Raw genomic sequence first — 25,355 nt, forward strand, 5'->3', positions numbered from 1 at the left:
GGGTTGGAGTAGGTGGAGGCGTTGGACGACATGACAGCGCGCGGGGCTGGGGAGGAGAGGCGGCGGCTAGGGTTAGGTGGTGCGGCACAGCGGGAGAGGCGGCGCAGCGGGAGGAGCGGCGCGGCGGGAGAGGCGGCGCGGCAGAGGAGGGGAGGCGCGACTCCGAGTAGGAGGGAAGGCGCGGCATGGGGAGGAGGGAGCGGCGGCGGCTAGGGTAAGCGGAAGCTTTTAGCAGAGGATCGGAACGGTATCTGACACCATGTAAAATTAATTGTGTGTATTGATAATTCTCATTGATCATGCAGTAGGCATATATATAGATATAAGGGCTACGAGATCTCAACCGTATCCGCTATACAGGAAAGGATCGGGAGATATCACTAAGCTAGGAAGTAAATACAAGATATTCTAGCCGCTAGATATACATGCTCAACAGCCGGACATCTTGAAATAAATTCAAAAATAATGGGAGTGTTAGGAGTAAGTCTCAATGGGCTAAGGACCCCATTGTCCCACTAACCACAGTGATAGTGCGCGCATGGTAGTAGAGTACTTCAGTGCCGCGCTCGTGCTCCGCGTGGACGACAATGGCATCTTCTCCACTCTTTCTCATCGTACGCGCACGTTGGAGCTCTGCGATCTGTAGCGTTGACGCCATGTGACCCCTGCTCCACAAAAGTGCCAGGCAGCCGCGTCTGCTTTGGCCCCTCGCGCCTTTGCTCCCACTTCGTCTTTCTCGTTTGGAGTAAATATATTACGAGAATACAAGGCATTAATCACAGAACCAAAATGGCGCGATGTATTTTCGGCGCCTATTAATTCCGTGCATTGCTAGTTTCCTCCCGCCATTAATTTCTTCCAGCAATTTCCTGCTGGTTCGACCCATTTAAGGTCACCACTTTGCTCCATCTCTCAGACTCCAATCTCTCTCTCCTATTGGACGGACGGTCAGAGTCAGACCCCTTTGCCTTAGCCCGTAAGGTTACGTGGACATTGTGGTTTTCCTTGGCCTGCCCTTCTTGGCGCATTGTTTCGTCCGTCTCGATAGTCGACAGTCTGAAGCTCTCTTGGGACTGACTTGGGAGGTGAGGTGAGACGGCGCGGCAGCAATGGCTCACCGGCTGCTGCACGGCACCCTCCACGCCACCATCCTGGAGGCCGACGACCTCACCAACCCCGACCGCGCCACCGGCGGCGCCCCCCAGATCTTCCGCAGGGTCAGTCACTCCCCTTCCTTCCCTGCCTCTACTTGCTGCAACCACGGCAGAGTGTAAGCAGAGTAGATTCCGTCCGTAGAGTAGAAACGAAGAAAATATCATATCCCACTCGCTTCGAGCCCGGAGATCTGAAATCTTGCCCGGCAGTAGAGGAATTCTTGGATTTTGTAGATGGAACAGAAATTCTTGGTTCCTGAAAGGAGATGCGATTTTTACGGTCTGCTGTTGGCCGCTAGTAGTAGATTTGTTCGTTTGAATGCGTAGGAAGCTTGTCGGATTGGTAAGGAATCTTGTCTGGTTGCAGTTCGTGGAGGGGTTCGAGGAGACGATCGGGCGCGGCAAGGGGTCGACGCAGCTGTACGCGACCGTCGACCTCGGCAAGGCGCGCGTCGGCCGGACGCGGGTCATCGCCGGCGACCCGGTGAACCCGCGCTGGTACGAGGACTTCCACATCTACTGCGCGCACTTCGCCGCCGACGTCGTATTCACCGTCAAGGCCGCGCAGCCCATCGGCGCCACGCTCATCGGCCGCGCCTACCTCCCCGTCCGGGAGCTGCTCGACGCCGGCGGACGGGAGATCGAGCGCCGGCTCGACGTCCTCGACCCGAGCAAGAAGAAGATCCACCACGGGCCCACGATACACGTGCGGCTCAGGTTCTGCGACGTCGCCGCCAACCCCCGCGAGTGGGGCGCGGGCCTCGGCGGCGCGCGGCACCCCGGCGTGCCGTACACCTTCTTCTCCCAGCGGCCCGGGTGCAGGGTCACCCTGTACCAGGACGCGCACACCCCGGACGCGTTCGCGCCCAGGATCCCGCTCTCCGGCGGCCGGACCTACCAGCAGGGCCGGTGCTGGGAGGACGTGTTCGACGCCATCAGCGACGCGCGCCACCTGATATACGTCACCGGCTGGTCGGTGTACACCGAGATCACGCTGATACGGGACGGCTCCCGGCCGCGCCCGGGCGGCGACGCCACCCTCGGCGAGCTCCTCAAGCGCAAGGCCAGCGAGGGCGTGCGCGTGCTCATGCTGGTCTGGGACGACCGCACCTCCGTCGAGTCCCTCGGCATGACGTGGGGGTACATGGGGACGCACGACGCCGAGACGGCGGAGTACTTCCGCGGCACCGACGTGCAGTGCGTCCTCTGCCCGCGGAACCCCGACATTGGCAGAAGCGCCGTCATGGGCTTGCAGACTGCCTACATGATCAGCCACCACCAGAAGATCATCGCGGTCGACCACGACATGCCGGTGAGGGGCGGCTCGAGCCGCCGCCGCATCGTCAGCTTCGTCGGCGGCCTCGATCTCTGCGACGGTCGCTACGACACGCAGTTCCACTCCCTGTTCAGGACGATGGACACGGCGCATCACAAGGACTTCCACCAACCCAACTTTGTCGACACGTCCATCACCAAGGGCGGGCCGAGGGAGCCATGGCACGACATCCATGCCAAGATCGAAGGTCCGGCCGCGTGGGACATCCTCTACAACTTCGAGCAGAGGTGGAGGAAGCAAGGTGGTGACAATGACCTCCTCGTCGATCTGAGAGCCTTGGAAAACCTGATCATACCACCGTCGACCGTGACGTTCCCCGATGACCAGGAGGCGTGGAATGTGCAGGTGTTCCGGTCCATCGACGGCGGTGCGAGCTTCGGCTTTCCTAACACCCCTGAGCAAGCTGCTCGATCAGGCCTTGTCAGTGGCAAGAACAACACCCTTGACAGGAGCATCCAGGATGCCTACATCCACGCGATACGCCGCGCACAGCACTTCATCTACATCGAGAATCAGTATTTCCTTGGCAGTTCATTCGCGTGGAAGGCCGGCGACATAAGGCCGGAAGAAATCGAGGCGCTGCATCTGATTCCCAGAGAGCTTTCACTGAAGATTGTGAGCAAGATTGAGGCTGGTGAGCATTTCGTGGTCTATGTGGTGGTGCCAATGTGGCCGGAAGGTGCTCCTGAAGGTGGATCTGTGCAGGCAATATTAGATTGGCAGAGAAGGACGATGGACATGATGTACTATGACATTTCCATCGCACTTAAGGCGAAGGGGATCGATGCGAGCCCCAAGGATTACCTCACCTTCTTTTGCTTAGGGAACAGGGAGGTGAAGAGGAGCGGAGAGTATGAACCCGCTGATCGTCCATTGCCTGGGTCAGCCTATGAAAGGGCACAGAACGCTCGGCGGTTTATGATCTATGTTCACTCCAAGATGATGATAGGTATGCCCCACTCCACAAGTCGCATGAAAGTTCTTGTGGTCGTTAACATCTTATATGCACTTACCCTTTTTTTAGAAAAGAAGGATTATATGCACTTACATGACATTTCTATCATTGAAGCATAATTAGAATTAATTGTCGTTATCAAAATTCTAATATACCACCATGTCTTACTTGATTCATTTTGCAACTGAACATGTTTCCATACTCCAGTTCTCTGCTTTGTCATGACAAATATACCTGATATTGTAACGTTCATCCTACTGTAAACTGTCAGGACATGTCCCATGTGGTCGAAGTCAAATTTGTCTTTAACATTTAGTCTGCTTGATTTCCAGTTGACGACGAGTACATCATCGTCGGATCTGCCAACATCAACCAGCGATCAATGGACGGGGGGAGGGACTCGGAGATCGCTATGGGCGCATTCCAGCCGCACCACCTGAACGCCAAAGGCCAGGTTGCCAGAGGGCAGGTCCATGGCTTCCGGATGTCGCTGTGGTATGAGCACCTCGGCATGCTGCACAACGACTTCGTCAACCCGGGAAGTCGGGAGTGCGTCCAGAGGGTGAACAAGATGGCTGACAAGTACTGGGACCTCTATGCCAGCGACGAGCTGAACGATGACCTCCCCGGGCACCTTCTCACCTACCCGGTTGCCGTGACGAAGGATGGCACGGTTACGGAGCTGCCCGGTGCGAGGTGCTTCCCCGACACTGCGGCTCCGGTGCTCGGAATCAAATCCAAACACCTGCCCCCTATTCTTACCACATAGGGTGCGTTTACAGAGTTGCAACCCCAGCAATGCGATGTTGCTTCTAGATATATGATGCATTTTCAGCGATGTAAGCTTGTTCTATTGGTGCTACCTCTATATGATGGTTCTAGTTAGAATCTATAGTTGATCATCTTGCCTAAAGCCTGAACATTTCTGCTGGCACTGGTCCGTCTTGCAAGATGCATAACCTGAGAGTGCTGAAGCTTGAAGATCGGGAAATGCTTCATCTCAGATTTGACTGAACGCTACCTATAATTGCCTGTGTTGCGTGTCGTATCAACAGTTGTTCGTCGGGTTGGTCTCTTGGATTCCCAGACAGCTTTTGAAGCTTAACACATAGCCGATGTTTTCTTGGTCATTCCGTCTCCCCTGAAATGCTGCCACATGCACCAATCTTTCTTTCTTTTTTGTCGGGCAACGGCAGTCGGCAGGAGCTCGGCCAATTCATATTAGAAGAGGGAAAGGGACCAATGTTCCAAGGTTTAGTACTCCCTCCGTTTCAAATTACTCGTCGCAGAAATAGATGTATCTAAAACTAAAATATATCTGTTTGGAACGGAGGAAGTACATAATACTGCCAGTGAACCCAACAGGGGTTCAGGCAAAGCACCCCAACTCAGTTAAATAGGAAAGAAAAGGACAGGGAAGAGCCAAAAAGAAGAAAAGATAAAGAGAAAAACAAGGAAGCAAAGTCCTCAGGTACGTTGATGGTTTCAGGAGAGCATCTCTTCCCCTCAAAGGTACGTCGATGGCCGAATAATACAGAGTGAGTTCGTCTCTGCACCAATCTGAACCCTACTGCTTAGTAGTAATACAGATTGACAACCGCTTCAATAAGCAATCTATCTTATACGAAAATGATGCCGAAGGTGGTAACTCTCAGCAGGATGGCAATGTCCCGGCGCATTACTGATTTTTATAGGTAGACCCTACATCATCAGCATGAAAACCGTACCGGCCTCTGCATGACCTGCACGGTTAGACGGGCTATCAAGTTTGTAGGAAGTGCTTTGCTTCGCACGGCTGCTGAATTGCTCATGACATGGGCGAAATGCATATTTTTTTGCCACCATATATATTTTGTACTCCCTCCGTCTCATAATATAAGACGTTTTTGCAAGCTAACATATCTTGCAAAAACATCTTACATTATGGGACGGAGGGAGTACATCAGTGTAGCTACCTAGCTAAGAGTCCAAAATACTCTTGCGCTCAAGTTTTTTTTTTAGAAAAGGGGATGACCCCCGGCCTCTGCGTCTGGGAGATGCATACGGCCACTTTATTGATTATTCTTGAGGACCTTACAAAGTATTACAAATAATATATCTGAATCCACCATCTTGGCAACATATGCCGCTACTCCTATCCATATGAGGAAGGGATGCTAGCGGGGCCACTACCCAAACCACTCACCTAAGCCTAACATCAAAAGCCGGAAGCCCCAGCCGAGCCACATATCGAGTCTGGGGCACAATCCGGTCAGACGCACTCGTGTGTCGTCGCCGCCATCTTCCACAGGTCCGTCTTCAGATTATATTGAGGCTTCTACCTTGTCTGACCACTCTGCCATCGACGTCACCATGACGCCAGACAACTACCTCCTCCTGCACGAGTCCATCTCCGCGCATCGGACGCCGAGCCTCCACAACGCCATGCCGTTGATGTCCGCCGCCATCAATGTGTGAGATGAAGTACCGCTCCACCATCCCCCTAGCCATCACTTGCTCCAAAACGATGCCCCCAAGAGGGAAAGCGATAAAACACCATCATCGTCCGATCCGGAAGACCCAGATCTAGGGTTTCCCTCGGAGCATCCCGAGCCTGATGACGCAGACTGCAACGACGATGCCTCGACAAGGGAACGGCATCTAAGACGCCGTCATCGTCCGCCATGACCGTAGTCGGCGCGATTTTCATCGGCAGTTGCTCCACCAGACGTGCGCCACCGACGTTGCTGGTCCCTTCAACCTGAGTAAACTCCAAAACGATGCCCTAAAGAGGGACTACGACGCAAAATCGCCGTCATCACTCGATCCCAAGGAGATCTAGGGTTTCCCCAGAGATGCCCGCGCTGTCAAGGATCAGACAAGGGTAGAATCCCGGCGGATCTGCCCAGCTGCCGACGAGTTGCACCCGCCACCGTGCCGACGGCAGACCAGCGATCAAGGCCCACGCTTGGGCATAGATCCGGACGCGCCGCCACCACCTGTCGTGGCGTCCGGCCCGCCGCCACGCTCCGGTCCGAGGGCGCCGGCCCGCGCTAGCCCCACGCGAGCGAGAGGGCCCGAGTCCCCGCCGCTGCCGGCGACGATCAGGCTTCGCCTGGCCGCACCCTTGGGCGGCGGCCAGGGAGGAGGAGGAGGAGTGGGGGAGGGCCGGCCATCGGGATCTGGGGGCCTCCCGGCCGCCCACGCGGGGGGCGACTCGGGAGGGGAGAGGGGCAACTCGCACGGGTGCAAGTTACTGCTCAAAGCTCAAGGTTTATGCCTTTGAAAACGTGTAAGTAGTGTAGGGTTCAAGTTTTGTAGCCGATCTAAACTACTCCATCCGTCCCAAAATAAGTGTCTCAACTTAACTTATTTTGGGACGGAGGGAGTATGTTTGCAACTTATCATTCATGTGTGGCTTTAATTGAACTTCTCCTAATTTAGCTTGTCAATTTTTGAGCTTACTAGTTGGCTAGTTGGGGCTACGAGACCATAATTAACGGTTTGTGTTATCATTTTGATAGCACATTTTTCACTTGTGTGTTAAATTCGTAGTGTTCATGCATGGCAAGTAATTTGTGCATGTGAAGGCTACAGACCCTGATGCTACGGACCCACTACAATATTGTGTAATGCTAGTCATTGTTAAAGAATTTCAGCAGTGTAGGCTTATTCTTTGTTGCCAAAAAAATCAGAGCTTCACTAATCAGCGTGTCTGAAGACTGAAAAATTCAGCTCGTCCTAGCACTTATATTGTTCATGGGTTGAGAGTGGGAATTGAACTCTAGAAGGTCGAATCCCCACTTGTTCCTCAGTGGCTCATGATGCATACTTAAGAGTAAGGAGTACTGAACTTTGCAGATTTGGGAATGCTTCGTTTGAGGTCGGAATCATTAATCGGATTTACGGACTGAAGTTTGAAGATTTAGGAATGCTTCATTTCAGGTTGTGTCTGATGCGTTTGGTTGAAGGTGCCATATGAATGGGTTTGGACCACCCAGTTTTTTTAGAATGGAATCATTCAATTCATGTGTTTGGCTATATATAAAAGATGAGCTAATTATTTGAGAAGGGACCACCATTCATGCTCACATGATCATGCATGCAATTGGTGGCCATATGATTCGCCGGATTTCTTAGGATGGAATGGTTCAGCATCTTTAGAGCATATTCTCTTTTTTAGTGGAACCATTCAAGTGCTTTATAACCAAACATGTCTATTTTTTGAACGATCCCAACCCATTCCTGGCCACCCTTGCAACCAAACGCTATGGCGCGGACATCAGATCTGGATGGACCTTAGTGTTGTTGCATGTTGTGCCAGCTGCTATTAGGTTTGGCCCTTTGGGTTCCCGGTAGATTTTGAAAGGTTGCTATCATTTAATGGCAAGTAATCTGTACGTATGAAGGCTACAAACCTGATGGTAAAACTTGGATCCACCACGAATGTTGTCCAATGCTAGTCGTTGTCAAGTTTTCAGCAGTGTAGGCTTATTTTTTGTCATTACCTATATATGATATTTCTAGTCAGAACTTAGCCTTTGCCAAAGAAAAAATGCCACAAAAGTCAGAGCTTAGCTAATCAGCTTATCTGAAGACTGGAAATTTCAGCTGGTCCAAGTATTTGCATGATGCAGACATAAGAGTTAGGAGCACTGAACTTTGAAGATTTGGGAATGCTTCCTTTGAAGTTGGACTTCATTTGTACAAACTTGAGACTTGGAGTAGTACTACTTCTTTTGCCAGCTGCTGTTGGATTCCAGACAGATTTTGAAGATTTGCTGCCATTTAACTTGAAAAGTTAGACATAACTAGTTTCTTCAGCAATAGTTCTGCCTGAGCCGCAGCTCGCTTTCTGATCATTGAACTTGGAACATAGGAGAACTGTAGTTCTTAGTTTTCCAATTCTTGTTCTTCAGTCACATGCGGCAATATGGACCCTTAGTCATAGAAACTGACTTTCCGCAAAAAATAAGTCATGTAACTGACAACCGCTACAACTAAGATTCGCTGGCTTAGAGCATCTCCAGCCGTTGGCCCCCCAGGCGGCGATTTTACGCGCCCCCTGGGGGCGAGCCGGCGGTTAAATCGGCGCGGGGGCGAGCGGGTTCCCAGCTGCTCGCCCCAGGGTCGCCCTGGACGCGTTTTTTTATTTTTAAAAAGCTGAATTCGGCGAAGTTTGGCAAAGTTCGGCTAAAATTGGTAAACTTAATATTCATATTAAACATGTTCGGCATTTTACATAAATTATTTTAAAAAACTAATCTATGGGGCGAAGAACTCGACCAGCGCGGCAAAGTCGCCGATGTCGCCGCCGTCCTCGTTGTCGGCGGCGGCCTTCTCCTTCTTGATGGCGCGGTCGCCCCTGTTGGACCCCTGCCCGGCGTCACCATGGCGGACAGGCGGTGGCGACGCGTCGTTGTCATCGTCGTCGCTGTCGTCGAGGACGACGATGCCTCCCTCGTCCCGGCCACGGCGATGAGCTTCGAACCGCGCGAGGACGGCGCACTGGCGTTCCCTCTCCGTCTACACTGAGTCGTCGCGCGCCCATTTGAGGGCCGCTTCGTCGTCGAGCGCCTCCTCCTTGACGCCGCTGGGGAGCCCTGGCTTCGTCTTCGGCTTGACGAGTCAGGGAGGAGCCGAGGACGAGGCGCGGCCGCCGCCTTCGTTGATGACGATGCCGGCCGAGCGGGGTCTCCGCTGCGGGCTCGGCCTTGACGCCGAACACCGCCGGAGAGCCGGAGGAGTGGGAAGAGAAGTGGGAGGAGGAACAGGACGAGGACGACGAACCGAAGACAAACCTCCTTGGCATCCATTGCCCGGCGCCGCGGCGGGGCACCGGAGCGACGGCCGGTCCTCGAGGGTATGTGAGCGACGGGTTGTTGCCGCCCTTGAGGTGCGCGAGAACCTCGCAGAGCGTCCGGCCGGGGACGGACCACCACAAGCGTCGTCCCTCACTGTTCCACCGGCCGTCCGCCACCACCGGTGCCCCGTTGGTGGAGGCGAGGCGTTGCTCCTGACGGCGCTGGAAGTACGCCGCCCACGCCTCGTGGTTGTCGGCGGCGTACTGCGGGGAGGCGCGCTGCTCCTCGGTCAGCGACGACCGAACGCGGTCGACCTCGCCGGCGAAGTAATCGGGGCGCGCGACGACGTCTGGCGGGGGGATGGGGACGCCTCCGGCGCTGAGCCTCCATCCTGTCGGCCCATCGCGCATGTCTGGAGGCGCCGGAATGTTGGCCTCGAAAAAGCAGGTGTGCCTCCTACGTTTGCAGCGAGCGGCGGCCGAAGCCGTTGGCCGCCGCTCCGTCGCCGGGGAACCGCTCGCACATTGTCGTGGATGGGGCTGGGAGAGAGGAGAGGTTCGTCGGCGGCGGAGAAAGAGACAGAGAGATTAGTCGGCGGCAGAGAGAGAGACAGAGAGCACGGCGTATGTGGCCGTTGGCGGGGGGGGAGCGCTTTTTATAGCCGCCGGGGAGGCGTGCGCGGGGCGGGGGGGGGAGCGCTTTTTATAGCCGCCGGGGAGGCGTGCGCGGGGCGGGGGGCGGCACCGCGCCGTCCGTGAAGAGCCTCCCCGTGAGGAATCAATGGAAGGCTGACCGGCGGCAGCCTTGGCATTGATTCCCCGCGGGAAACCGAGGCGTTCGCATGACGACGAAGCGAGTGTCGCTGACTCGGCGGGCCCGCGGCTCTTTCGCACCAAAACCATTTCGCCCAGCGCCCCCGAGCGCCCCCTAGCGCGCCGGGTTCGGCCTGGATTCGCCGGCGCTGAATTCAGCCTGGGCCGGCGAAAATTAGGCTTCTGGGGCGCGGCTGGGCCGATTTTTGTGCGCCGGCGCGAAAAAATCGCTTGGGGAGGGTGTGTTGGGGGCTCGGCTGGAGATGCTCTTAGTTTCGTTACTTATGGGATATGGCATGTTAACCAATAACTTATGCATGACTGGCAATGTGTCCATGCGTTGCAACGGATCCAAAGTAGAATGATACTTGATCACAAACTTAAAAAAAAACACTCTAGCTTTTGTGTATATATATCACTAAAAATATATTGTGTTTCACTCAAAATATATTCTTCAGACTATTTTGATGACGTGAGGAAGGGATGTGGTTGGTTTTAAGATACTAATGGGTTTTCTGCAAATTGGAGCAGAAAAGAGGGGTATTGTTGTAAATGGCCACAACTTATCTCATAGTCGTTAGATGTAGATCTAATGATTAAAAATAACGGATGACAAATACATTATCATCATCAACTGAGTTTTTTTATAGGAGTAGAGATATGAACGCTGCAAAACAAACTGACAAAGTGGCATGTGCCAGATATATTGGAGCATTATTTATTAGGAAGATTGTTCGTGTTCGTGCTGCAATAGTGACCGATATTAACAACATCAGGATTTTCCCAACACTATCCATGCTCGACAGAATTCCTAATAGGTGAGTTCCGCTTGTAGGTGCAGACATGGCAAAGAAGTAAGACACACTAATCGGCCAACCGAAGCTACCAATATCCCCCAAACCAGTGGTCAAAAAGAGCCAAAAATAATTTTGAATCAATACTAGGTACATTTATGATTTATAGATTTGTTTTTGCCATTTCGTGAAAACCTTGAATTTTAAACAAATTTTTAATGAGCCAACTAAACACTCAATATCTTCGAAGCCTATGATCCAAATAAGTAAATTATCATACAGCAATGGGTGTACATATGCTTTATCAGATTTTTAAAATATTGCATTTTGAACCCAAAAAAATATGAATTGGCAACTAAAACAAGCGATATTGAAGGTTTTAGCTGGCGAGCTGGTGTGTTTTGCCATGTTTGCGCTTACAAGCGGAACCCACACATTAGGAACCATGTCAGCGGAATCAAACGATGGGTTAAAGCTAGTTGCAAGGGATTACACAAATATGTGATGTATATGAGCATCTGGATTGAACCGAGTTTAAAAAATGTGTGCAAAATCGACTTCAATAACTAGTGGTTGGTGCGATTCCCTCTCAAATGGGTCCTTCCTCGGATGCGCCGTGCCCAGCACAGCTTGTGAAATCAATGATCGCTACTTGGACAGCAAAGCGGTTTCCTAGCCTGAGTTTGACCTACTTCGCACACTAGTTTCTACCAGACATACAGATATAGCTGAAAACTTTGACCGGCCTGTGACGTGCGATCTTCTGGAAAACACTACGCAGAACTTCCGAAGGTGGCATGGTGGTCAGAACGCAGAACATTCCTGTCACCTCCAGCCGCTGCTCGCCCTGCCATTTTTTGCGCTGGTGTGGAATTCGGTCAGTCCGTCAGTGGAAGCAAAGCTTTTGAGAAGGAAAATTGCCGATCACCGACCGAGTTGAGTGAGCGACCTCCTTTGGACCAGTGGATGCCCTGACCCAGTGACCCAGACTCTTTTCCGGCTTTCCTCTCCGTCCACGGTCCTTTTCCACCCTTGCGCGTCAAGCCTGTTCCTGTCCAATTTATTCCCCGGCTCCTCTGCGTCCACCCATGAGTCCATGACCCGTTTCCAGGGGAAACCATTTCAAGCCGCGGGCCGACATGATCGAGATTCTCCGGATGCGCAGTTCACGGGGCAGGAAAATTGTCCGGAAAGGAATACCGAAATGTTATTCGAGGCGCACGATTGCATGGCTTTCCGGCCTCAGAATAGATTTTGTCCCTCTGTTTTCATGCATGCGAGCGTCTCCGAGCAAGTTTTTTCTAGTATAGTACTTTCTCCGTACCAAATTAAATGATTCGACTTTACACTAACTTTAATATAATGTTAGTAAAAAGTTAAGTTACTTATTTGGACCGGTCTAACCGGCGGCCGGGCGCTCGGTGCCGCTCGCCAGCGGCCGGCCCCTAATCAGACGTTTAGTCATTGCCATATATTAAAAAGAGCAAAAATACTGTAATTTAAAAATGCTAAAAAGGACACTGCTAATTAATTTTTTTATGTGGTCTTTTCTCACGTGATGGATGCCTGTCCCATGTTCGTTTCTAGTACATTAATTTTTGGTTTTTAAAATTATAAAAGACATATCTTTTAAACCGCGTGTCGAAATTTAGATCCGTTTTCATCGTTGAAACTCTCGCGACGTGTTCTTCAAAAGTAGATCCCGCATGGGGATATTTAAACGAACTAGTCTTTCTGTCAACTAAACATCAATGTGTGCGCAACTGGACTACAATGTTGCGCCAACTGAGCATATGTGTGTGCCAATAGTCCTGCCAACTAAACATCAATGTGTCTGCAACTAGACTACATTGCCGCGTCAAATGAATATATGTGTGTCAATAATCCTGCCAACTAAACATCATATGTGTGCAACTAGACTACATTGCCGCGCCAACTAAGTACATGTGTGTGTAACTAGTCGTGCCAACTAAATATCAATGTGTGTGCAACTAGACTATATTGTCGCGCCAAATGAGCATATGTGTATGCCAATAGTCCTGGCGTCCTGCCAACTAAACATCAAAGTTGTCATGGTTGCTAGACTGCAATCTCATAGGAAGTTGAATCACGCAGATCCAAAAACTGGTTTTACAAAAAGTTGCACGATGTAGTACTAAAGTTGCACAATACAGTACTAAAGTTACACCATATAGCACTAAAGTTGGCATAAAAAAAACTTCGTCGAAACATACTCATGCGAGATCTAGTTTTAAAGATCTCGTTGCAAGAGTTTCAACAGTGAAAACGGATCTGAATTCCGACGCACGGTTTGAAAGATATGCCTTTTTAAAATTTAAAACTTCGAAATGAATATGCATGGTTGTGTTCAGTTTTGAATGGAGTAATCAGCGTGAACACGTTTAATGCTAACAACCACATGCATTACGAAAAAAATTAACAACCACATGCATGCGAAACGCGGTCGCTCCATTCAACCAAATAGTGCGTATGCACTTTTTAGATTTTAGGCACTTATTTTGGAACGGAGAGAGTACAGTACACTGAGTCTGCTTGTTTGGAAGCTGACATACGTGTAGACGAAATTTTGAAGGTGGCCTACGTGTGCACAAAACTCGGATGGCCTTGGTAACGTCCCACACGAGTTTATCATTGGAGTATTGGTTGCGATTGCGCGTGGACCAACTGTACACCAAGATACGATCATTTGCATTGCATGTATATCTATGCAATGATAGCACACCTCGAGGATTTGAGGTGTCCGTGTGCGTGTGCTGGAAAATTGGCACGTGGTGGGTGGTCACGGAGCCCAGCACTAACTTGTGTAGAAATTTAACTGAAAACAAATCTCATGCACGGTCCGTATATGATCGGGTCAGACCGCAACCAGTCGCTCAATCAAGCCACCTGTCCGTCCCACATTGGTCAGGATTGATAACACGAGTAGGCCAACGAAAAAAAAACACGAGTAGGATCTTTAGCGAGCACTAGCACCGTCCAGTCCAGCTCACACTGACTTTGGGTGGGCCGCTCAACAAGCGCATGCCACTGTTTTTCGTTTTTTTTGCGGCCACTGTTTTTGGTTAATTGACTGGATGACACTTTTTATCTTTTTCTGAAAAAACTAATCAATTAGAATAATCTTCAGCCTTCATTTTGGAAAACAAAATTTAGGGCTTCCTTGTCCATGCCGCTCTATAAATGTAGTTAGCCTACGGTCTTTGCCATCAACAACTGCCACCAAAGAGCATCTAGACACAACTACAACCCTCAAACGCCCGACACTTCTCAAATATCTCTCTGCATCCAAACACCTCATATACGAAATCTTAAAATCATACAAACAATACAAAGAAAGCATCTACATAGTATGTAGATCATCTAATCCTCGATTACGCTACTCATTATCATCGGAGATGTCCACTATCTTCGAGCCAAGCTCTGGGTACATGGGCGGCAGACGTGTCTCCGGCTCCTCCTCCCCCTTCGCCTGGGCCTTTGTTTCCATCTCATCGAAAAGTGCGCCGGCCTCAGCCTGTTCTTGCCGGATGAAGTGTCGGTTGGACTCCACGTACGCCTCATCTTGGATGGACTCCAGGATGGCTGCCTACTCCACCATCTCCACCGCTTGGGCGACCGTAAACTCCGTCATGGCCTCCTCCTTGGTGAAGCCCGGAACCAACACCGCCCCCGCTCCTTGTCCGTCCCTTCCATGAGCTCCGGTTGGTGCTTCCCCATCCTCCTCCTCCGGCTCTGCGAGTCCGGAGGCGGGCCTGCTGCGATCCGGGTGGCATGCCTCACCCGGATCTCCTTCTCCATCCGAAAGAGACACTCCAGCGTTAGCATGGCGTAGTTGGTTTTCTTCTACCAGGCACCAACCGAGAAGAATGTCAAACCTACTTCCTCAAGCCACGCAAGCTAGTCAACAAGCCTTCACGCCTCACATGATAAAAATATGGCATCAATGTTAACGTAGGCTGAGACGAAGCCTCTACATATTGACATGGCTTAAAGGAATGTTTGTTAGATAAAATATTAAATTACCCTAGATAACATAGGGGCGTACAAACCTCGTAGGATGTATATAATCCGTGACGTTTCCATTATGTGACAATGATAAGCTTTTGTTAACTTGAAATAGCAGGACAAATATGAATAGGAATTGTATCCTCCCAACAATTAAAATGCTAAGCAATAGTTGATTTTATTTCATAAAAAGAGAACAAAGTCTCCTTCTCAAAGATCATTAGAGAGAGAGAGAGTTAATACCTATTGAACCGAGGATACTCGAAGCAATAACATTAGGGCACCTTTGGACCGCATGAGCGTAAAGACGTAGAATTAGGATAAACACGAGATTAAGATGTCATGTACCATAAAAATCCTACATGTTTTGAGAACACATGAATTCTATACTAAAGGATTGATGAGAGAGAGCGGGGATAGATATAATAAAAAATCATTAGACATTTTAGAGGGGAAATGGGAGTTTTGAGTCCATGTTGAGATACTACTAAACGAGGGCATATAAATGGATTTTTTTGCGAGGGAGACGATTGTATTACTCAAAAGGGAGGTAGTTCTTCCCTACATAAATAGGGATGTTTACAGGTCCAAAACGAAGCCATGCAATAGTTTTAGCTTCCATTCTACCAAATTTTTCTAAACTATGACTAACATATTCTAAGCTCTCTTGATATGAGTAAAAACAACCTCCCTTTCATCCATGAGCTACTCAATTCTTGGACAATCATTGCATGCAGTGATCTTTCTTTGTCCTTGGCGTTCACCATGTGTATCAGTTGGATGCTATCCGATTCAACGACAAAGCATGGACTATTGTAGGGCCAGGGCTAGCCCTTCTAGCGCTGCAACAAGTTCAACATGGAGAGCATCAGCGCAAGACAGAGGAGTGCAACATGCCGAGTGATGTCTGCTACAACTACGTCGGTATTTTCCCAAAGAGGAAGGGATGATGCAGTATAGCGACGGTAGGTATTTCCCTCAGTGATGAGATCAAGGTTATCGAACTAGTAGAAGAATCAAGCAACACTACGTAAACAACACCTGCACACAAATAACAAATACTCGCAACCCGACGTGTTAAAGGGGTTGTCAATCCCTTTCGGGTAACGGCCCCAGAAATTGGCAAACAGACGTGATGATAGATAGGATAAATAGATCTTGGATAAAATAAATTGCAGCAAGGTATTTTTGTATTTTTTGGGTTTAATATATTTGAAAATAAAAGCAAAGAAAAATAGATCGCAAAGGCAAATATATTAAAGAAGAGACCCGGGGGCCGTAGTTTTCACTAGTGGCTTCTCTCGAGAAAAATAGAAAACGGTGGGTAAACGAATTACTATTGGACAATTGATAGAACTTCAAATAATCATGATGATATCCAGCCAATGATCATTATATAGGCATCACGTCCAAGATTAATAGACCGACTCCTACCTGCATCTACTACTATTACTTCACACATCGACCGCTATCCAACATGCATCTAGTGTATTAAGTTCATGGAGAAACGGAGTAATACAATAAGAACGATAACATGATGTAGACAAGATCTACTTATGTAGAAATAAACCCATCTTGTTATCCTTAATGGAACGATACATACGTGTCGGTTCCCCTTCTGTCATTGAGATCAATCACCGTAAGATCGAACCCATCACAAAGCACCTCTTCCCATTGCAAGATAAATAGATCAAGTTGGCCAAACAGAACTCAAATATCGGAGAAGAAATACGAGGCTATAAGCAATCATGCATATAAGAGATCAAAGAAGACTCAAATAACTTTCATGGATAAAAACATAGATCTGATCATAAACTCAAAGTTCATCGGATCCCAGCAAACACACCGCAAAAGAGTTACATCATATGGATATCCAAGAGACCATTGTATTGAGAATCAAAAGAGAGAGAGGAAGCCATCTAGCTACTAACTACGGACCCGAAGGTCTACAAAAGACTACTCACACATCATCGGAGAGACACTAATGGGCATGATGAACCCCTTTGTGATGGTGTCTAGATTGGATCTGGTGTTTCTGGACTCTGCGGCGGCTGGAATTGATTTTCGTCGACTCCCCTAGGGTTTCTGGAATATTGGGATATTTATAGAGCAAAGAGTCGGTTCGGGAGGCACCCAAGGTGGGCACAACCCACCAAGGCGCGCCTGGTGGGTTGTGCTTCCCTCAGAGCACCCCTAGGCACTTCTCCGGTCCATTGGATGTCTTTTGGTCCAAAAAAATTCCACAAAAAGTTTCGCTGTGTTTGGATTCCGTTTGATATTGATTTCCTGCGATGTAAAAAACATGCAGAAAATATCAATTGGCACTTGGCACTATGTCAATAGGTTAGTACCAAAAAATGATATAAAATGATTATAAAACATCAAAAATGATAATATAATATCATGGAACGATAAAAATTATAGATACATTGGAGACGTATTAGCATCCCCAAGCTTAATTCTTGCTCGTCCTCGAGTAGATAAATGATAAAAACAAAAATTTTGATGTGGAATGCTGCCTAACATGTCATCACATTTTCTTTTCCTTATAGCATCGACACTTGGACTTTTATATGGTTCAAAGCAATAGTCTAGTTTTAACATGAGACTTAAATACTCAAGCATATCAACAAGCAACCACGTCTTTCAAGATATCAACGCTAAAATAAGTTATCCCTAGCCCATCATGCTCAATCATTGATCCATTCATGAAACACACTCGCATATTAGCTACACCCGATGCTCAAGAACGATCATAGTGCCCCCTAGTTGGTGCTTTATAAGAGAAGATGGAGACTAAAATTAAAATAAAAATTGCATAAAGTAAAGGAAAGGCCCTTCGCAGAGGGAAGTAGCGATTTGTAGAGGTGCCAGAGCTCAAAGCGAAAATTGAGAGATAAAAATATTTTGGGAGGCATACTTTTCCCACCAACGAAAATGACTTAGAGTTCCCCTCACTTTCCATGCTAGTTATATCATAGGCGGTTATGATGCGGAGCATCCTATGAATATCACCATGTCAAGAGTCCGTTTGGCGAGTGACACGTGCGACATCTGATTCTCATACCGAAAGGTGAATCATCTCCTTTACATGTGCTCACTTGACCCCCTTCGAGGATGGTATACTACTTGACACTCCACTCGTGTGCATGCATAGGTATTGTCGGAACGCTGTAGACGTCGAGGAGGAGGCAAGCGCCAGGGAACAACTACATCATCCGCGGGGGAATCGTGGAAGCGAAGACGGAAGAAACAGAGCTACCAGGAAGCTACAGCTCTCGGACGTCCGACAGCCATCGGACGACCGGACACTACCGGACGTCCGACGCCTTGAGTCTTCACCAGCCCAATGGACCAGCCGACGAAAGCTATAGCGGCCGGACGTCCGACGACCATTAGCCACCGGATGACCGTCATCGTCCGGAAATCCGATGCCACCTCAACCGAGCCGAAATGTCGGAAGTCCAACGCCCTCTGGACGTTCGGACCCCTGCGAGTGAACGGACGTCCGACCCTGACCGGACGTCTGACACTGCCTGTGCGCAGATGGGCCTTTGGCCTTGTATCCCTCTCCCACTTATCCCTTTGTGGCTTAGACTATAAATAGACCACCTCCACCTCCTTTCTAGGGTTAGCAAAGTGATAGCTCATTTGTATGTGAGCTTTGCTCCTACCTTCTCGTCTTGAGAGAAAGACTACTCCATTGGAGGCCAAGACCTCCTCGGAGAAGATCCCGAGGGATATCAAGACCCCTTCGAGGAAGGATCTATCGAGATCATCAAGCCCCCATCTCCTTTGGATTTGGGATGAACTCTACCTTGTATCTTTCCCTTCGTAGTTCATGTACCTTGTGGATCTTGTGTGTTTGATTGTCTAGTGGATGTGTGATTGGACTTGTTCTTGAGTGTTTCCCCTTGTGATTTCTCCCCTTTCTTCCCTGTGTTCTTCGTGTTCTTTGAGGGAATCTACTCCAATCATGGAAGATCGGCCTACACCGGGTTAGCCCCGCACCATATGGTATCAAGAGCCACGTTGATCACGTATTTGGAGTCCCTCCCATCATTTTCTAGCCTTCTTTTGCTTGATTTTGTCCTAAATTTCGAAAATCCCCACCAAAAATAGCCCCCATTTTTTTTGATTTGTTGGTTTGATGATGTTTTGTTGATTTTGATCCATGGATTTGCTTGCTTTCAAGTTGATCTAGCATTTCCCCAAGTTTCCCCATCTTTCATCCACGAAATCTCATCAATTTTGACCCCGAAATCCCCAAATTCCGCCCAAAATCGCGTCCCGGAGCTCAAATCCCGCATTGACCCCGACCCACCGGACGTCCGACCTTTACCGGACGACCGGAACCTCAAACCCGAGTTGAAATAGCGGATTTCCGAGCCCAACCGGACATCCGACGACCGGACATCCGTCCATTACCGGACGTCCGATACCTGTAGATTCAGACTTCGACTGATTTTTGTTTTGCCCATAACTAATTCATCTGAACTCCGATTTTGACACTCTTTAGCTCGTTTTGAACCTATTGACATCCCCCATCCCACAAAAAATACTTCCAACATCATTTGACTCCATCAAAATTTTGGAACTTTGGCATCTTTGCCTAGGGCTTCCACCACATCATCCGCTACACCACCACAGCCTTCCGCAACCTAACCCATTTTGTTCACCATAGCATTAATGGTTGCTTGAGTAGTGATTCGAGTCTCCTAAGGTGTTTCGGCTACGTAGGGACATTCACTTCAACATTGACTCACATAACCCATCATTCCACTTCCGCATTGCCGAGTGCAAAGCCGCCACCGCTTCCCGCTACCACCATTTGACATTTGAGATTTTGAGTTCGCGGTTTTTCTGTTTCCTAAGGTGTTTCGGCTAATTAGGGACGGTTCGACATCGAGAACACCGCCACTCATCATCGCCACGAGGTCGTCATTGACTTTGACCACTTAACCATCATCTATCCGTTGCTTACACACGACAAACTATTGACGATAACCTCGACGACACCATTGTATATTCTCCTTGCAATTGCATTGATAACCCCTACCCCCTTTTTGCATTACTTGCCTATCGAGACTAGCCATTTGAGTATTGCCGGCAACGTTACTTGTGCACATTAGTGATCATTGATCTACACCTTCCATTGCATACATACCATATCATCTTGGTATCATCATACCATCTCTTGTGCCACAAGTTTGTTCCCACATATATACAATTGCTATCTTGGTTTGTGCATTGTGCAAAAGTGGCCATACAAAAAAATAAGCTTTTAAGCAAAGAAAAAAAGAAAGAAAAACAAAGAAGCTTGTAAGCAAGAGCCATAGCATCGTATCATAGTGCATTACAATATATCATATGGTATCATACATGATCATCTTGTGCTAAAGCACCAGAACATACATACATAGCATACTTGGGATAGAAACTTTATCCATTTTGCATCTTATAGGTTGTGCACAAGTGTCGTATCCTCCTATTGAGCAATAATGCTAGCGTATCTCTTGAGTTGTGCAACACGAGCGTTTTTCGTGGACTCCACATTTTGTGCTCATTCCTTGGTTGCACGACCCCATTTATCTATCCGTGTGTGTGTTTCCGTGTGCCATTCATTGCTATTGGTCTACTTGTTTCACTTGCGAATTTGTGAATATCTTTCAACATTATTGACTCTTGCTAACATTTTGCATTAAATTTTTGTGCCACTATCCTCACCAAGCTACTCCATAAGCTTTACTTGATAGGTGTGAGTGAACAAGTCCGGTACCAATTCCACTATTCTTTCATTTCACATTGAGTGAAACGGGATACATCATCAACTTTGGGAAAAGGTAACTTGGTATTGTTTATCTCATTTCCTACTCACCTCTACTCAAGTCTTGTTATGGATAGGCAAGGCATTTCACCTCCGGTCTACAACAACACTAACGATTTCGATGTCACGAACAACGTGAACGTCAAGATGGATGCTCAAATGGAGGAGATCAAATCCCTCATCACGCCCTACAAGCGATCTTCCTCATCTTCGGGAAGACGCCCAAGAGCACATGCTTCCGAGCTACCATCTCCGGCAAGATCACATCGGCGTCGACACCATCACCAACAAGAACGTGAAGGTCAAGAGCTCAACACCAACAACTGCTCAATGACTTCACCATCTCCCTTGTCATCTTCTGCAAGCGACTTCAAGGCATCTTCGCCTACGGACATACGACATCTTCGCCCACAAGCACCTCAAGAGAAGCTCCCCAAGCTCAAGTCCACGACTTCCACGAGCTAATACGACCTCGACACCGACCACAAGATTCCTTTCTATGGGACTCAAGAACCCGAGGAGCATCTCGAGTGGGAGCGCTTTATGGACGACTACCTCAAGCTACATCAAGTTCATCCCGAAGATCAAGTAAAGTGCGCCACAAGGAACTTCCACGACTACACGTCCACATGGTGGCTTCACACACCTTCGGAGAGCTATGACATGAGTTGGCCCAAGATGAAGAGAGCTTTGCGGCGAGAGTTTGTGCCTCCAACCTACACGGAACAACTTCTACGCCAATTGGAGAACACCATACAAGGTTCCAAGTCCATTGACGCGTACTTCAAGGAGATGAAGAATGCCTTGCGACGAGCCGGCGTGGACGTCCCCATTTCGATGATGAAGGAAATATGCCCTAGAGGCAATAATAAAGTTATTATTTATTTCCTTATTTCATGATAAATGTTTATTATTCATGCTGGAATTGTATTAACGGGAAACATAATACATGTGTGAATACATAGACAAACATAGTGTCACTAGTATGCTTCTACTTGACTAGCTCGTTAATCAAAGATGGTTAAGTTTCCTAACCATAGACATGAGTTGTCATTTGATTAACGGGATCACATCATTAGGAGAATGATGTGATTGACTTGACCCATTCCGTTAGCTTAGCACTTGATCGTTTAGTATATTGCTATTGCTTTCTTCATGACGTATACATGTTCCTATGACTATGAGATTATGCAACTCCCGTTTACCGGAGGAACACTTTGTGTGCTACCAAATGTCACAACCTAACTGGGTGATTATAAAGGTGCTCTATAGGTGTCTCCGAAGGTACTTGTTGAGTTGGCGTATTTCGAGATTAGGATTTGTCACTCCGATTGTCGGAGAGGTATCACTGGACCCACTCGGTAATGCACATCACTATAAGCCTGGCAAGCATTGTAACTAATGAGTTAGTTGCAGGATGATGTATTATGGAACGAGTAAAGAGACTTGTTGGTAACGAGATTGAACTAGGTATTGAGATACCGACGATCGAATCTCGGGCAAGTAACATACCGATGACAAAGGGAACAACGTATGTTGTTATGCGGTTTGACCGATAAAGATCTTCGTAGAATATGTGGGAGCCAATATGAGCATCCAGGTTCCGCTATTGGTTATTGACCGGAAACATGTCTCGGTCATGTCTACATAATTCTCGAACCCGTAGGGTCCGCACGCTTAAAGTTCGGTGACGATCGATATTATGAGTTTATGTGATTTGATGTGCCGAAGGTAGTTCGGAGTCCCGGATGAGATCGGGGATATGACGAGGAGTCTTGAAATGGTAGAGACATAAAGATTGATACATTGGAAGGTTATATTCGGACACCGAAAGGGTTCCGGGGGTTACCGGATAAATACCGGAGTACCGGGGGTTACCGGACCCCCCTGGGGCTTAATGGGCTTACATGGGCCTTAATGGAAATAGAGGGCAGCAAGGGAAGTGTGGGCGCGCCCCCCAAGGCCCAAACCAAATTGGTTTAGGGCCAGGGGAGCCGGTTGATACGTCTCCATCATATCTATACTTTTTGATTGGTCCATGCCAATATTCTACAACTTTCATATACTTTTGGCAATTTTTATACTATTTTTGGGACTAACATATTGATCCAGTGCCCAGTGCCAGTTCCTGTTTGTTGCATGTTTTTTGTTTTGCGGAATATCCATATCAAACGGAGTCCAAACGGGATAAAAACTGACGGAGATTTTTTTTGGAATATATATGGTTTTTGGGAAGAAAAATCCACGCGAGACGGTGCCCGAGGGAGGCACGAGGCAGGGGGGCGCGCCCCACCCCCCTAGGCGCGCCACTGGCCCTCGTGGCCACGCCGTAAGGCGGTTGATGCCCTTCTTTTGCCGCAAGAAAGCTAATATCCGGATAGAGATCGTGTTAAAATTTCAGCCCAATCGGAGTTACGGATCTCCGGGAATATAAGAAACGGTGAAAGGGTAGAATCTGAGAACGCAGAAACAGAGGGAGACAGAGAGACAGATCCAATCTCGGAGGGGCTCTCGCCCCTCCCACTCCATGGGGGCCAAGGACCAGAGGGGAAACCCTTCTCCCATCTAGGGAGGAGGTCAAGGAAGAAGAAGAAGAAGAAGGGGGGCCCTCTCCCCCTCTCTTCCAGTGGCGCCGGAACACCGCCGGGGTCATCATCATCACCGCAATCTTCACCAACAAATTCACCGCCATCATTACCAACTTCCCCCCCTCTATGCAGCGGTGTAACCCCTCTTTTACCCCTGTAATCTCTATTTAAACATGGTGCTCAACGCTATATATTATTTCCCAATGATGTATGGCTATCTTATGATGTTTGAGTAGATCCGTTTTGTCCTATGGGTTATTTGATGATCAAGATTGGTTTGAGTTGCATGTTTTATTATTGGAGATGTCCTATGGTGCTCTCCGTGTCGCGCAAGCGTGAGGTATCCCCGCTGTAGGGTTTGCAATATGTTCATGATTTGCTTATGGTGGGTGGCGTGAGTGACAGAAACATAGACCCGAGTAAGTAGGTTGTTTGCGTATGGGATAAAGGGGACTTGATACTTTAATGCTATGGTTGGGTTTTACCTTAATGATCTTTAGTAGTTGCGGATGCTTGCTAGAGTTCCAATCATAAGTGCATATGATCCAAGTAGAGAAAGTATGTTAGCTTATGCCTCTCCCTCAAATAAAATTGCAATAATGATTACCGGTCTAGTTATCGATTGCCTAGGGACAAATAACTTTCTCGTGACAAAAAGCTCTCTACTAAAACTAATTTAGTTGTGTCTTTATCTAAACAGCCCCTAGCTTTTATTTACGTGCTCTTTATATTCTTGCAAACCTATCCAAAAACACCTACAAAGTACTTCTAGTTTCATACTTGTTCTAGGTAAAGCGAACGTCAAGCGTGCGTAGAGTTGTATCGGTGGTCGATAGAACTTGAGGGAATATGTGTTCTACCTTTAGCTCCTCGTTGGGTTCAACACTCTTACTTATCAAAAACTGTTGCGATCCCCTATACTTGTGGGTTATCAAGACCTTTTTCTGGCGCCGTTGTGGGGGAGCAATAGCGTGGGGTGAATATTCTCGTGTGTGCTTGCTTGCTTTATCACTAAGTAATTTTTATTTGCTGTCCTTAGTTGTTCTTTATCTTTAGTTATGGATATGGAACACAAAATACCAAAAAAATTAGGTGTACTTGCTGCTCATGGAGATGAGGAACCTCCTAAAACCCTCTATGCTCGTTATGTGACAGATATTATGTACTACTTTCATAATCCAGAGAAAACCCCATTCAATTTGATAATGGGAGACACATTGGATCAACGTGAATACTTTAGGGATTATCGCTTGACTCAAAAAGGGAAACTATTATGGTATCAAATTTATATGTTATATTGGTATGCTAGGCAACTATGCTTGAGATATGATTATACTTGTTGCTCTAGGATGAAGGCTCCACACCTTCCCTTTTCATGCAAATTTAATGATGATAAAACCTTGGCTTCTTATGCTAATGGTATATATGATTACTATGATGTGGAACAAATAGAAGAATTCGTTGCTTTTATGGGTGCTTATGAAATTGAATCTATGTTCAAAGAGTTTGAAAATCTTTATGATGCTGTTTATAGACCTGAAAATTTAGCTATCCTTAAATATTGTTATGCCAATTATGAATTCAATTCCGATATTGATGCATTTATTGAGAAAGTCTCCGTTGTCCAAGAAGAGACTAATATTTTGCAGGAGTCTATGGAAGAAGAAATTGACGAAACTGTGAGCTCATTGCATGAAAAAGATGAGGAGGAGAGCTAAGAACAAAATGAGGAAGAGCGGATTGATCACCCGTGCCCACCTTCTAATGAGAGTAACTCTTCAACTCATACATTGTTTAATTTCCCTTCGTGCTTACCAAAGGATGAATGCTATGATAATTGCTATGATCCCGTTGATTCTTTTGAAATATCCCTTTTTGATGATGCTTGCTATGCTTGTGGCCAAGATGCCAATATGAATTATGCTTATGGAGATGAACTTGCTATAGTTCCTTATGTTAAACATGAAATTGTTGCTATTGCACCCACACATAATAGTCCTATTATCTTTTTGAATTCTCCAAACTACACTATATCGGAGAAGTTTGTGCTTATTAAGGATTATATTGATGGGTTGCCTAC

At 47.8% G+C, this 25,355-nt stretch overlaps 1 protein-coding gene across 1 annotated transcript; it reads left to right on the top strand.

Moving 5' to 3' along the window:
- Positions 1–908: 908 nt before the first annotated feature.
- Positions 909–4,448, top strand: LOC125524988 (phospholipase D alpha 2-like). Its single transcript, XM_048690016.1, has 3 exons — positions 909–1,217; positions 1,522–3,439; positions 3,778–4,448. Exons 1-3 carry the CDS (start codon positions 1,110–1,112, stop codon positions 4,212–4,214), a joined length of 2,463 nt encoding a protein of 820 aa, XP_048545973.1. The 5' UTR covers positions 909–1,109; the 3' UTR covers positions 4,215–4,448.
- The last annotated feature ends 20,907 nt before the right edge of the window (positions 4,449–25,355 follow it).

This window comes from Triticum urartu, chromosome 7 (assembly GCF_003073215.2).
Source record: "Triticum urartu cultivar G1812 chromosome 7, Tu2.1, whole genome shotgun sequence".
Classification (NCBI taxonomy): domain Eukaryota; kingdom Viridiplantae; phylum Streptophyta; class Magnoliopsida; order Poales; family Poaceae; genus Triticum; species Triticum urartu.